The sequence below is a fragment of the Eucalyptus grandis genome, chromosome 4 (genome assembly GCF_016545825.1).
Source record: "Eucalyptus grandis isolate ANBG69807.140 chromosome 4, ASM1654582v1, whole genome shotgun sequence".
NCBI lineage: Eukaryota > Viridiplantae > Streptophyta > Magnoliopsida > Myrtales > Myrtaceae > Eucalyptus > Eucalyptus grandis.
Window position 1 is genome coordinate 17,754,325 of NC_052615.1, and position 14,541 is coordinate 17,768,865.

General features: G+C 39.7%; 1 protein-coding gene and 1 pseudogene across 3 annotated transcripts; both read right to left on the reverse strand.

Moving 5' to 3' along the window:
• Positions 1–6,062: 6,062 nt before the first annotated feature.
• On the reverse strand, positions 6,063–8,179 carry LOC104442936 (annotated as a pseudogene).
• A 1,530-nt stretch (positions 8,180–9,709) lies between these two features.
• On the reverse strand, positions 9,710–14,121 carry LOC104441439 (E3 ubiquitin-protein ligase COP1). 3 transcript variants are annotated; one of them, XM_039311092.1, is made up of 11 exons: positions 13,813–14,121; positions 12,751–12,980; positions 12,472–12,563; positions 12,309–12,374; positions 12,081–12,159; positions 11,425–11,580; positions 11,195–11,293; positions 10,841–10,945; positions 10,414–10,593; positions 10,143–10,253; positions 9,710–10,054 (listed from the first exon to the last, which is right to left on the reverse strand). In XM_039311092.1, exons 2-11 carry the CDS (start codon positions 12,850–12,852, stop codon positions 9,875–9,877), a joined length of 1,170 nt encoding a protein of 389 aa, XP_039167026.1. In that variant the 5' UTR covers positions 12,853–12,980; positions 13,813–14,121; the 3' UTR covers positions 9,710–9,874. The 3 variants fall into 3 exon arrangements, with proteins under 3 accessions (XP_039167026.1, XP_010052894.2, XP_039167025.1); XM_010054592.3 differs by having other exon boundaries at positions 12,751–13,113; XM_039311091.1 differs by lacking the exon at positions 13,813–14,121 and adding an exon at positions 13,449–13,774 and having other exon boundaries at positions 12,751–13,113.
• Positions 14,122–14,541: the final 420 nt, after the last annotated feature.

Consider the following 14,541-nt stretch of genomic DNA (forward strand, 5'->3'; position numbering starts at 1 on the left):
AATATCCAGAGTCCAATTTATGGCAAGATAGATCTACAATATGATCCTGACAGAGAATTCTTTGAGGGCATATAATTATTTCTGCATTAATCTCTCTCGCAACTGATGTTTTTGAGATGCACCAGAATTCAAAAATTTTCAGCAATCAGCGTAAGACATAATATAAATTATATGGACAGGGTTTTTCCTTAATTTGATAGATTAAATTAATCCGTGTCCTACGAGCTTTCCAGTCTCGAGCGTGATCTAAACCAAAAGAGAAACGAACTCGATAGGGATGAAAAAGAAGCTAACAATACCTGCGAAGCAAGAAAGGTGAGGCAAAGAACGCTGATGAACAAACAAACTCTTCCTGAAGCCATTCTGACGACCTTCTTTTCTCACTTTCTCTTTCGGTTTTGATGGTATGATTTTTTTTTTTTTTTTTTTGGTCGAAGTTTTGATGGTATGATTGGTTGTGGAAAATTACACACAATCCCTACCTATATATAAGCAATTCGAGCACCACTACAACAGCAATCCTACTTATATGGAAATTATGGATATCTTAGCATATATGAATCTCTAGATTTCACTTTTTATGGAAAATCTCTTTAGGTTTGGCTAAGTTTCTTATGAATTTGAAAAGTTTTTAAAATTAATACGCGAAGATTCCATTCCATTCCTTTCCTAGCCTAATCAATGTGGTCACGGAATAGAATTCAATAGGAAGACTTATCTCTTGGATGAAAGATTTCTCAACCTGATTTCCGGGCTGGCGACAACATTATGAGGGAAAAGTAATGAAACCTCCGATGACAACTGTATAACCTCGTTTTCCTTTATCAATAATAAAGCCTTTAATATTTGTAGCAGACAGCAATCTACTTATTGATATACCAAGGTTTCAACGAACCAGATGGGCAATCAGCCACACAAGGATTATAAGATGCATTATAACCCAAGCAACGATCTTGTTGTTTGAAGATAACATACAGATTGAGGAATCAAATAATGAGTTGATACAGGCTATGCTCCAACAAAAGGTTACCGTTCTCAAACCACATATTCTTATCATGGGAAAATGCTGAAATTACCATGCCATTAGTTTTGAATAGGACCAGCCATACCTCAGCCACACATTTTCCATCTTCAAAATGGGAGAATTACTCAGCAGGTTTCCCGTTGTTATTATATACATTTTCCAAAGCAGGTCACGACCAAATCTGTTGAGGAAATATTCAAACAAAGTTCCCATTGTCTAGAATCATTCATACGGAGACTTACTATACAGGTTCTCTTGTCTTATTTAAGGAAACAAATCAAAGTGATAATAGTCGAACAATAAAAAATATACGATAAACTTAGTTGTAATTTTTAAAATATTGAATATTATTCTCCGGCCAAAGAATAAGATTATAGTTCCCAAATAAAATAAAATAACATAACTTAATAACTCATAAAAAATGGAATGTAATTATCTTGTATACTTTGAACTTCCGATTATTGTTGGACTTTGTAATCGAATAAGTCATAACTATGGATAAAGGTTTGTTAATCTCTACTTCTTGATTGCAAGAAAGTTACGAGGTATTCATTGTCATCGAATTTTGGCTTCTACCTATATATTTTAGACATATAATGCTTATATTTTTCTTCTAATCTCATTGACGATTTCTCTTTAGTAAGTGATGATATTTTTCTACTTGTAATTATTAATATTTTGGTAGATAATTTATATTTTTATTTATTCATGTTCAAGAAATTGATTCCTCGAGCCCTCTTGTGATTTTGTTTCTCAATTTGAGCATGTAATAAGGGAACTTAAAAGTAAAATGAAAAAAGAAAAAAGAAAAAAGAAAAAAGAAAAAGGAAACATACAGTCAAAAATTGAAAAAGTCTCCCAGTTTCCTTAAAACATATTTGTGGCTTCCCTTCGACTGTCTGACCCTCACTTTGCAAAGGACGATTATGCTAGTGTCACGGGCCGAGAGTTTCCTAGGACTCGGAAATGACCCGCGGGCACCTAGCGAGCGGAATTCGCCAGGCTAGCCCTTTCTTTAGCTGTTCCACGAACAATATGGTGAATGATTCTTCGTACGAGACCCTACCATGCCCAGCTTTGCTCGGGCGTCTAGTCCATCGAGTAAGGCAACAATTCTCTTTAGGAACGACAACTGGTTTCGGCCTGCCATGGCCTCGTCAGGAGAGCGGCATCAGCTCCCGACCAGTTTGTGCACGGGAGGCCTACCCCGTCTTCAGAGCTCCTAAGTGATGTAATCCTTATATCCTAGAACTCCTAGCACCAACCGTCTTGACGCCACTCCCACGGACCAGTTGTGTTCTACCCTTCCGCCTCACACTCTTCACTAGATAACCCCAAGCGCTACTCACAAGTGTCACGAGTACGAGAGGATTCACGGACCGTGACACTAGCCTCCCATTTTAGCCGCTCTCATTTTATGGGTTTTGCATTTTTATGTACATTCCCAGACTTGTTCATTTTCCTATTTGGTAATGAACTAATTTCACTTTTTTGTTGTGATCAACACCAGGCTATCCACATTAATTTGTTACAAAGGAATTCCTTGAACAACCATATCCTTGTGAACAAGAGATTTACGATCCATTGATCAGATCTCGTGAGGATAAGGCTTTTATGAAAGAAATAAGGAAAGATTGTTTTGGAAATGCATCTACATTCTAACATATACTGTTATGAGCTTTGAGAAGCAACTAATCAAGTTTGGTTTGTTCTCAACTTGCTTGTGCCTGTTATGCCTAAGTCGCCAAGCAGCTTTGCTTTTGCTTCAATAAATTAGTAGAGTGTGTGTAGGTAGACTGGCAATTCGGCTTTCTGTGTGAATTACTCTTGTCGCACCATTTTGAAAACGTTTCATTGTGATTACAAAGTATTTATCATTGAAGATGGCTGAAGATGTATTCAATTCATGTTGGTTCCAAAATAAAGTAGTGTCATATTACTTTCAGGTCTCTCTCACTAAATTGATAGTGTTCAAGTTATTTTCTCATGTCGTGTCAGAACTTGACATGAGGTTTGATGTGGAATCAAGGAAAAATTGTTATATGAGCGTAGTATACTTATTAAGGTGAATCGAAACCATTGAAGATGAAGATCCTAGTGAATCCTACCATTGTTTTTAAAGCCATACCATGACAATAAAAGTAATATAATAGCTGGTATATATAATAAGATGCACATAAACTGTAAGTGTGTGCCTCAGCTAGCTAATGTGAGATTTCAAAGTGCATCGAGAAGACTTGAGTTTGAGTCTCGTGGCCTTTAACTTCGTAAATCTTGCCCAACAACCTCACATTCGCGCAACAGCTCGAAATTCTGGTCCACTCACTCTCTTTATATTCCATTTTTAACGAAACGGCATGATTGACCCATATGGTTTGGCTGGCTTAACCGGTTTATACTCACTCTCGTGGAAAGTTGGTGTTTCCTCAACCAAGTCGTTTGATGTTATACATTAAACTTGCGCAATAGAATTCACGAGAGACTAGCAAGTTGATCAAGACAATTTCCAAGACAGCAAACAAAATGGGAAGCAGGAAAAAGGAAAGAAAGATGACAGCAAGAAGTATGCTTGCAGGGGAACCAAACAGCTTTTGGGGCACCTTCTGGAAAGCATCCATCAAGTGGACGGATATCCTAATCCAGTGCCAATAGTTTGGATGCCATGAACAACAAAGAAACTTGGGATACTAGGAAATAAATCTTGCTCACAAAAACCATATTAGAACTTCAATTTTCAATCATCCACGAAAATTTGTTCCAAATTCTAATGACCTTAAATAAATAAATAAAATAAAAACAACAATCATAGTTAATCACTCAATAATAATTTTTTTTAAAAGTACTATTAATTAAACTACAATAATAATTAGAAAGCCTTACCACATATCATTCTCGCTTCGGTTGGTAAACTTTATTTACCTATGATAATCTCCTCGTTAAGACAATTTATATCTATTAAAAAAAGAGATTAAATAAAACATTTACTTGTTAAAAGAATATATACTTATTAAAACATTTACTTATCAAATATATACAAGGAATTACTACATATAAAGATATAAAAATCACTTACCCAACTCAATTTTTTTGCATTCTCGATGCACTCTTCAACAATAATCAGCACATGAACGGCTCTCAACCAATCTTGAGTGGAAATCAAAACTTTCACTACTTTGGTAGTCATAGAGTTTCGAAAACTATTAAGCACATGACCGATGAATTAAAATTCGACTATGAAGTAATAGTAGTTACAAGAATAGACAAAATATCCTAAGGTATCAAAAGTAGGATTTTATATTTTGAGCCACTAGTCTTCCACCACATCAGAATGTTAAGATTTTACATTCTTTATCTTAAAGATACCAATCAAGCTCATGTTTTCATCACATACTGTTTGATTCGAGTTCATAAATTTTCTCTGCTAAGCTTGGATGTAATATTTCTTGTTACCTTCATTACCATCGACCTCAGCATTAGAACCACTACTGCTTACATTCAAACTTTAGACACAAAAATTTTAATCACTTGAAGCAAGAGAAGAATTATCATTAAATTCATACGAACACTCCAATGTGTCATTCACCTTATAATGAATCTCATTAATTTTTTATTTATCATCTTAAGTTTTTCCATACAAAAAATTTATGTAATTCGAGTTGGCTCTAGAATCCATCACAACTATAATCAATATCATCATATTCACTTTATTCAAACTCTCATAATATTTGTCAAATTTATCTTTCATTTTCATATCTATAGCTTGAAATTTAGGATCTAAAGCATCCGCCGCATCTTTCAACTTTCAGATATTTATACAAAAGAGCTATCCCCTTAAAATAATCATTAAATATAATATATGAACTCCCCAACATTGATTGATGGCATCATATAACTATTTTAGAAATTCCAAAAGAATGGCATTTTCCCAATCATCATCTCTAGGAAAATCATGATTAAGCTCACCTACAAAAGATAGATTGTTTTCTTCCATCCTTTCAAAAATTTTTTTTAATTTTATGGCAGTGTCTAACATGAGGTAAGAGTTCAATCTAATGGTGATGTCAAGAATAACTAAACTCTTGTAAGTGATCCTTTCACCCTCAATGCAATATTAAAATGTTTTGGCTCTCTTAGGACAACTCCTCACAAATCTAACCACGTTTTCAAATATGTGCATTAGATTTATGCATCGTAGTCAAGCCATCTTTACAATTAAGTTTAATATAGATTTATGTATCATAGTCAAGCCATCTTTTACAATCAAGTTTAATATATAAGCAGTGTATCTCATGTGTAAAACACTACTATCAACTATCAACAACATTTCTTTTAAATGTTTTTCCTTCAAATAACCAATTGCAACATGTAGAGCTCTTGAATAAGATTGGATCACTACTAGGTTGATCTCATAAGCACTTGCCCATGAGGATAACCACGAGACATCAATTCATGCCTAATATTTGTTAGGAAAAAATGATTGGAAAGAATAAATCAGACTTTGAGGCGTGAAACATTATCTTTAAAGAATTGTTTTAACCCACAACATTCTTAATGATTACAGATAAAAATCCTCTAGGACACCAAAAAAAAAAAAAAAATCTCAAAATGAGAATATTAGTTAGCATTTATGTTATTTTTTTCAAGAAATCTTAAAAGAAAATAATTGGAGAATGAAAGCAGTAATTTTTTTGCAAAAGAAAGAAAATTGAAAAAGTAATAAAAAAATTTGTGATATCACGAAATTCAACCTTTTTCAAAATATATGAAATGGCTATTTCATCAATGCACTAATAGTGAATTTACTTTAAACTGATCATTCATAAGTTAACTAATCTATTAGGAGAAGCCGTATAGAATTAAAATGCAAAAGACCAAAGAATTCAATCAGGAATTGATCATTCAACTATAAGGATCAACAAGGAACAATACTACGCTGTTATAAGTCAATTAGCGAACTAATATAAATCGATTCGACAAAAGTATGTAATTGGTTCGCAAGTGTTCTGCAAGATTACGATATTCACATCGAATGACGATAAACCGATTTTCTATTGATCTTGTACTCAAAGTACGTAGTTAAACCCTCGCAATTACAGAATCACCAGCTTCTATTACTGATTCAAACAACCAATCATCCATCTCAACATCCTTGCACTCTGGATCTTCTGAAGTACCTGGCTGCTTATCATTTGAGACTTCTTTTTCGATCTTATCAATTGCAGAATCACCAGCTTCTATTACTGATTCACTGAGAGAAGAATGAGACTGACTTTCTTCTCCTTTGTTCTCCTCACTTTCCACAGGCTTCTCTTCATCTTCCGCCAATAAAGGTGGCTCCTGCTCAGCAGTCACCTCAACAATGTGCAACCTAAGCAACCCGATGGGATCAGCCTTCTCCGGTTCAGGTTCTTTCTCAATAACACTGTCGACACTAGACTCTGCCATTCTGAGCTCACTGCTACATGTGATGTTCACTAAATCACCATCATTATCCCTATACTTGATCAAAACAGACTTTGAGGAAGGAAAACGTTTGCTTACAATGTCCCTTAACACTTTAAAGCTGCAGTTCACGGGCATCTGGGCCAGTCTTATGTCATGATCATAAATAAGCTTCAGTGGCCTCAAAGGAACAGCAAGATCCGAGTGCCAACTACTGAGAGGCAATGTTGATGCCGACAAAGATGACGACTGCTCCTTCTTGTTATAAATACTCGAAGTCACCAGAGGGTCAGTAGAAGAACAACTCAGGGGCTTTAGCACCAGTTTTGGCATTTGGGCTTTGGGCACAGGACCATTTTCAGTTGCTCCAATCAGTTGGGGCTTATCTATCTTATTACTCGCAGACAAAACAGTTCCCGCTGCAGAGGATGCCGCCTTCTTAGGCACCGGGCGGGCAGACATGGCCCCAGGCCACCGACCGGAGCACCACGGACAGCTGAAGCCCCCAGAGCAGCTGGGGACGGCCGGCTTTGGAGGTCCTGCTGGGCCTCCTGTCGCGGGCCCAACGCCATGCGCAACCGCCTCGCGATCTCCAGAGCATCCCCATTATTTGGGTCCGACCCCAACAGCACCTGAACGTCCTGCATCGCCACCTCGATCCTCCCTATTGCCTCCAACGCCCGAGCCCTCCGGAGCAGCGCCCGGACGAACCTGGGCTGCACCTGGAGCGCCATCGTGCACTCTGCTATCACCGCCTCGTAGTCCATGGGCTTCATCTGCATCAAGCAGGCAGCCCTGTTGCTGTGGAACACCGCCCGTTCCGGGTGGGTCTTTGGCAAGAGGTTAAGCGCATTGTGGTACTGCTCAAGAGCGCCCCCATAGTCCTTACCCTGGAACCTCTTGTTGCCTTCTTCCTTGAGCTCATGGGCTCTTTTCAAGAACACCGTTGCATCCATATCAACACCACCCCCATTGGCCTTCGCCGCCGGAGCCTCCCCGGAAACATGGTTCGAAACCCCTTTCTTCTTCTTCCTCCGGACTTCCCCATCAAATTATCTCCCGCAAGAATGAATGATTGATCGACGTTCAAATTGCCCAAGAATTCAATGCCGAAAAAGATTCAAACTTTACCAGAAATCCCTCAAATGAATGATGCCCACCAAGAGAAAGAGAAGGAGAGAGAGATTGGATTTTTACAGCTTCCTGAGAACGAATTTGACTGTTATGTCATCGGATGACGATGATGAAGATGATGATGATGATGAGCTCGGTTGAAGAAGACGAGCCGGAAATGGAGGGTGGGGTTTTGGGAATTTCCCTGGAGGTTGAACCTTGAAACCCTAGAGAGCTGAGCCCGGAATGCTGTTTAATTTATTATTTTTTATTATTTTTGTTTCATCTGTTTCGTTATTGTGTATATAAGCGAATACCAATCTGATTCAATTCAATCCTCGGCAGTTTCGAGAGTGGGTTCTACTGAAAAAAAAAAAAAAAAATTCCCGGGGAGCCTTGTCACCCGTTGGATCTCAAGCGGCGATGGTGGAGTTCCCTGATTTGATGCGCTCCGTCCGATCGAGTGTGGGGACCTCGTCGAATCTCTGCTCTGCGATTTTGGCCGTCGGATAAGGTAGCCGGTGGGTTCCGCACGATGTGGCGCTCAGATTCGAAGCTTGCCCTTCCTATCGGGCCATGCCGGCCCGCCGGATATGGCATGCCTAGCACGGGCCCGGTTGAAAAGGGGGCCCATCAGAATCGAGCCCGGACTCGACACCTGGCCCGTTTCAGGTCCATTTTATTTAATGGGCCAAAATAGGCCCATTTTTTGTGTGTGGATTCGGGCTTAAAGGCCCAACCATTTTTTTGGGGGAGGGGGGGGTGCTTAAAGGCCCCAATGGTCACAGGATCATTGACTGCACTCCCCGTTGAGGCTAAGAGTATAAATCACAAGCTGCTCCTGCCAATTTGCCTGTCTTTCGTTTTCACCATCGCTCAATCTCACTCTCTAAAATTGCTCATTTATTTCATGTTTTTCATTCTTTTACAACGTCTAATCGCGCTCTAAACATTGCAATGAAGAACAACAACGACGACGACAACAACTAATTGCGATTATCCCAGCCTAATATAAATTTCATTTGGCAACACACATTCGAGTCATTTAGTGAGTTTTGTTTGTTAATGTCCGTTTGTCGAACAACACCTTGACAAGACGCCCAACTTAACCATGATAGGACACGATAACTCAATGACTAGGGGAAATTGTGAGGGCAAATGCTACAAGGCAGCCATGTCAAGACGGTATCCCGTGAAACCCACCCCCAAGCAACTAGTACATATTTGTAGAGAAGAACGTCAAGTGAGGATGGGCCTACCGATTATGCATACTCTTGTCATCCCAAGGTATTGGGTCAACGAGGCTTGCAAATTATGTCGCCAAACTCTAATGTTTAAGAAAGTTAGTATTTTCGCACGATTTCCAAAATTTTGTCAGCGAAATGACGTGAGTTATCAATGAATTTGGCATCTCCAGTAAAATCTTCAGCACGCCGCAGATAAAGTTGATATTAATGCCTCATGATCTGGAGTCTAGTCAAATTGAAAGAGTACATTGATCTGTATGTACTCTTTCAATTTTACAATTCTTTGGCTGTCATAAATGGGTGGGTCCAACCATCATATCCACCCCACACGGGCATCAAAAGTTGGAGACCCTCTAGGTTACACAAGAATGAAAAGTTGAGAATTCCCCTCTGGACATAAAAACGGGGTGGAATATATTGATTTGGAGTTTCCCTCTGCACACTTCCATTTCTTGCAAATTATTACTGAACGTATCAACTTATAAATACAAAATTTCTTTTTAACTTCTATTAAATTGGAAAATCAAGTTTTTAATTTGATTTGAAAAATGGGCCTGGCACGACCGTGCCCCGACCTGGCGTGTCTTGGCCCGGCCCGGCAGCCACTCCGAGTGCTTTTGTGATAACAACATAGGGAAATCACTTCCCTTCCAGCAAATTCTTTTGAGGAAATTAAAAAATCTAATGAAAATGTATTAGGGAGGCCGTGCAGATTATCATTTTCTTTGCAAGAAATTGCGAGAAACAATGACCAGTTTTTTTTTTTTGGGGGGTCTAAACAATGACCAATTTAAGGAGCCTTGAATTTATGCGCTTACTCACTTTCTAATCTTGATTAGCACATCATCCATTACCAATATTACTTCCACAGTTTTTAGCTGTCTTTGCCGCAAAAGAAATCGACAATCTCATTTCTAAACATGACAGCTAAAATTACTTCATCACAGATTCACGACCATACCTATACGCCACGACGATTCAATGACGTTCAAACATCAGATACTCAGATCAACGCAGGCTTCCCAACATCTGTACCTCATCGATTCAGTTACATCTGTTGAAATGGTAACGCAAGTACTTTGATAATTCCTTGGCCGTTTGCCGCCAGCATCACTGAACTGTCGCGTTTCCAGCACACTGCGCTTACAAAGCATACATCTGCAGTCTTGCCGGCATGACCTGTGCAGGGGGAATCGAAGCTGTGCCAAGCTGCCGGTCTAGAAAAATCCTGACAAATCAATCGACAAAGAAGATGTACATCAGGTATGCATGTTGAATCCGCTTCAGTCGCGAAGCAATGAAAAAGCCGATCAAACCTTGTGATAGACGACCACTTCATTTGTTTCGCTGCCACATCCTATGAAGTCGCCACTCGACGAGAGGCCCACAAAGTTTTTCGTATTCGAGTGTCCTCTAAATACACGGAGCTGTGAAAAGGGGACATAGAATGAATTAGTTGCAAAATATTGGGGACGTGAAGCCAGTAAACACATGTGAAATGGACTGTAAAATTTATGGAAAGCATTACGAAGATGACGTGATACACAGATCGGCATTGTACAAGCCGAGTTGAGTGCGATCACTTACAGGAGCGCATTTCTTTATATCCCACAGGCGCAAGGAGCTGTCGATAGAAGCAGAGACAAGGTTGTTGCTAGAGGAGAATTCCACATGGGAAACAGACTTCCCATGCCCTTTGAGCTTATGCACCGGTTCACTGACATATCTCAAGTCGTAGTAATAAATGTTATGATCTGCTGAACCCACCTGCAAAACCCGGGGAGGAACACAATTCACATATTCATTCGCGATTGAGCACTTATGCTGAGACACTAGGTAGATTCAACCAAAAAACAGGGCAAAATGGAGGTAAAGAAAGGACTGTTTCATCATCGGTTTATTGTCTTATAGAGCCCAGATAATTGGTGCTTCATTATTATAGTAGTGAATTGAGCAACTGGGATTGAATTGCTTTCACAGGATCATAAGGAATTTGAAAGGTTAAGACTCATACAGCTAAGTACACGCTCGATCCAGGATCATATTTGACAGTGCAAATGCTGGCCCTCATGTCGATGGTAAGAACACTCGCTTCTTGCTTGGTGGACCAAACCTTAACCTGTTCCATGGACACAATTGATCACAACCGAGACTTGTCAAATTCATAAAGTCTGCCCAAATAAGATATAAGCAACCCAAGCATTTGAATGACTTTGCTTCTGCACAAACACAGGGACAGGAAATCCTCGGTTTCTGGCCTAAACCTTGAGAAATGTATCTCCCCCTAACGGGCAAAACTGCCAGTCACGGTAATTCTCATCAAGAAATATCAAGAAATGCAAATCTAATCAGTGGAGCTTCATATTACCTTGCAGCCATCACCTCCAGAAATGAGCAAATGAGGCTCAGTGTGCGAGAAATCAATCGACCAAACTCGATTATCATGCTCCTTAAATTGAATCATACTCTGCAAGATGTGAGTGTGTTTTTGTCCCATGAGAAGGATATTGGTCATTGTATTAACTGGAGAGAAGAATGTACCAAAAAGGAAAAAAAGAACATGGAAGAGTGTCTTCTGGGGTAGAGTAAACTTATCACCTGAGAAGTAGCTGCATCGTGAACAGCTACTATGCCTCCATAATCACTAACAGCGAATTGGTTGTTCATGTACTTATTCCAACTCAAGCAACTAAGTTTCGATTCCTTGGAGATTTTCGCAACAGGTCCATGACCCGCAGCTGTTCCGTTCACCACCTATAACAGGCCAACTAAGTGAGCAATCGATGCAGAGCCATAAGAAAATCAGAAGAAATTAGGCATCTTGTGTTCACTGAATTCCATTTCTGTATTGAAACCTTGTTCTATAATCACCATCATCTTATGCTAGTTCAATAAAATCAATACGATCAATGACACATTTGTTAGACCAAATAACAGCTCCTGACAATTGCAAAGTGCCAAACTTTAGTTTTTGACAGATAGAGAGCTGCAGGCAAAGGCATTTATCAATTGGATTCACCTTAGTTAAAGACATTGTTTCATTGTTAATATCTTGAGCAATTCTACTTGATTATCTGAATCGCACAAGATCATTTAGTTCTCATGTCTATGCATTGCGCATATTAGCATTGTTTCACTTGCTGAAGTTAATTCAGGAATTCGAATTTCAGTTCACTCATCTTTCAAACTCACCTAGAGCTCATGAGAGGTCACATGGTGCTAGTCCAAACAGATACTGTACTTCAAGTGCTTACCGAGGAAAAATGGAAAACTTCGATGGTCTTCGAAATCCCAGCTGTTCCAAACAATTCTTCATCTTTATTGAGCTCTATGCTGCACAATAGCATTGGTTCTCAGACACAATTTGAACAAATGACAAGAATTAAAAATCAACAGAGAGGCTGACTACATATCTGGAAAAGAGAAAATGGTCCAGATTTTCAGTTCCCCATCCGCCAGTGAATGGCATACCAATAACTCACCTTGAGACAACTTTCCAAGAGCCAACATGAACCCCATTATTAAGTTCAGCGATGACCTTCAATTGACTAGAACCACAAGAAGAAAAGAAAACAGTTTCAATTGAAAAGCAGAATGACAAGACATCGAAGTAGCAGATAATATAATGATAGAAAGTTTGACTACCTGTACTCCATGAAAGAACTCAGCATCGATTTAAAATCCTTGAAACCTGATGGACAACCTTCTCTTTTCATTGAATCATATCCTGTCTCTTCCTGTTTTGGTAAATTTACTAGTCAGCTATATCATCTCCTGTTAACCAGACTACAAGAGACCAAGGAAATTTCCCAAGCAATGACATGCTTGATAAAAAACTTACCAAGAGGGGCAAGCATCCAGCAAAATGTCTACTATGCATTCTAATTGATGACTAGAAGAGTTCAATTTTGTGAAACCACTAACCTTTCTAAGTACCGGTCCTTCCATTGCAGTGTGTGGCCCTGTTTGACTAGTATCCTGTGAACCTAACCTCAAGCAATCAATCTTTTGAAGTAGGTCCATCATGTGGCCATCATCTGATAACTCTTCTACCTTCTCCTGTTGGGCTCGTTGCCTGGGTGTCTCATGTGACCGGAGCAGAATTCTCTGACCGCAATGGCAACATGATCCCCCGACCAAAGAAGATGGTCGATCTGTAGCAGTAGTAGAAACATCAAAGTTCTTCAGTTTCTGGAAACATTCGTTCTCTGGTTCCAGAGACCGTGCATGTTGCTTATTGTCAGTGGCCTTTATGTGCTCTTTAGTGTCTTGAGGATCAACTGGCATCTAAAATACGGAAAGAATCAACAACTATTTCACCTGTCTAACTATAATCGGAGCAACACATCGAAGAAATAGATGCTATAAACATGCTACAAGACTCAAGTGCGCAACTTCTCAACACGAATTTAACTTCTCATGTGGACCATTTTAACATAATCAAATAGCGGCTTCGAGCGATTCTCTCGGCTGCAAGATGGTGATCCTATGGCAGGAAATAGATTGCAGACATTCCTCGATGATGGTGTGATCTGCCACCAACTACATGCTAACCCACATCCTTTCATGAATAGCAGAGACAAGCAGCAATTTCTTAGATGAAACTGCGAGCGAACTCTCACCAATGATGAAATTCCAACCTCGAATACCCTTTCTCCAGACAAGACAATTCAAGAAAATCAAGAAGTGGATTAGGCACACTGAATCAGTTCGAACGGTGCGGCGGCGAGATTGTTACATGATGGGGGTCCGGAATCGAATGTGCCGCGAACCCACATCAGACCCATGTATATATTCTCGACCCATTAAGCCAGACAAGACAGGCGCTAAAGCTTTCTTGTTGATCGTCGTTTTTCAAGAAACACGAAGGAGACCTATACTCAGAATCCAAACATAGAACTGTACTGCTCGTGTAAATACGAGCCGAACCCAAAAACACGCGAGTGGCTCCGAAGAAAAGCAGAGAGACAGAAACAGAGTTTTTACTAGTTGGTATCCACAAGCCGCGGCGAAGGCGTCGTCCGTCACGTCCATGCAAATCGGACACGACAGCTCGTCGTCATCACCGGCCACCGACGATCCCACCGAGCCTCCTCCCATCTCTGCGGTCGCGGGTGCTTTTGAGAGAGGGCAGAAAAGGCTTAGGCAGAGGACGAAGCGAAGCTACTTTGGAGAGAAGACTCGAGCGTTGACTTCTTGGCCGATCGAGTGGAGAAACTAGCAAAGCCTCTTTGCTGGTCTAGAGAGAGAGAGAGAGAGAGAGAGAGAGAAGCAGGGAAGTAAGTAGGAGAGAGAAACGTGAGTATAGAGAACATATGCCAAGAACGGGAGCATATAACATAACCGGACGACCCAAAAGAAAAAAGAAAAACGCAACCGGACGACGTGGCGCTGGCTTCTACCATTAAATTAGATTCTGCTTTATATAGAGGTGGGTGTGCAAAACTAAACATTACACGTGGATCAATCCGTTTGTTTGAAAAAACCTATTTCTCGGAAATTAGAAGGAATTCCAAATAATAGCTTCGAATATAGTCATTTTTTCAAATAAAAACTTAAAATAGACCTTATATCAAATAAGAATATGAAATAACAACAGTAGTTTCAAATAATAGCGGGAGTGATCATGGTAGTTTCAAACAAGATAATGACATTGCCTGTTGCCAATTGGCTAAATATTGTAACCGACCAAAGGGTATTTTTCGTCAAAAGACT

Excerpts from the sequence above, each read along its gene's own strand:
- LOC104441439 (XM_010054592.3), bottom strand. The coding sequence starts at position 13,926 with ATGGGAGGAGGCTCGGTGGGATCGTCGGTGGCCGGTGATGACGACGAG. Across the intron at positions 13,114-13,812 it reads CGGCTTGTGGATACCAACTA|ATGCCAGTTGATCCTCAAGA; the intron begins GTAAAAACTCTG and ends TCCGTATTTTAG. Across the intron at positions 10,594-10,840 it reads GATCGAGCGTGTACTTAGCT|GTGGGTTCAGCAGATCATAA; the intron begins GTATGAGTCTTA and ends CGGGTTTTGCAG.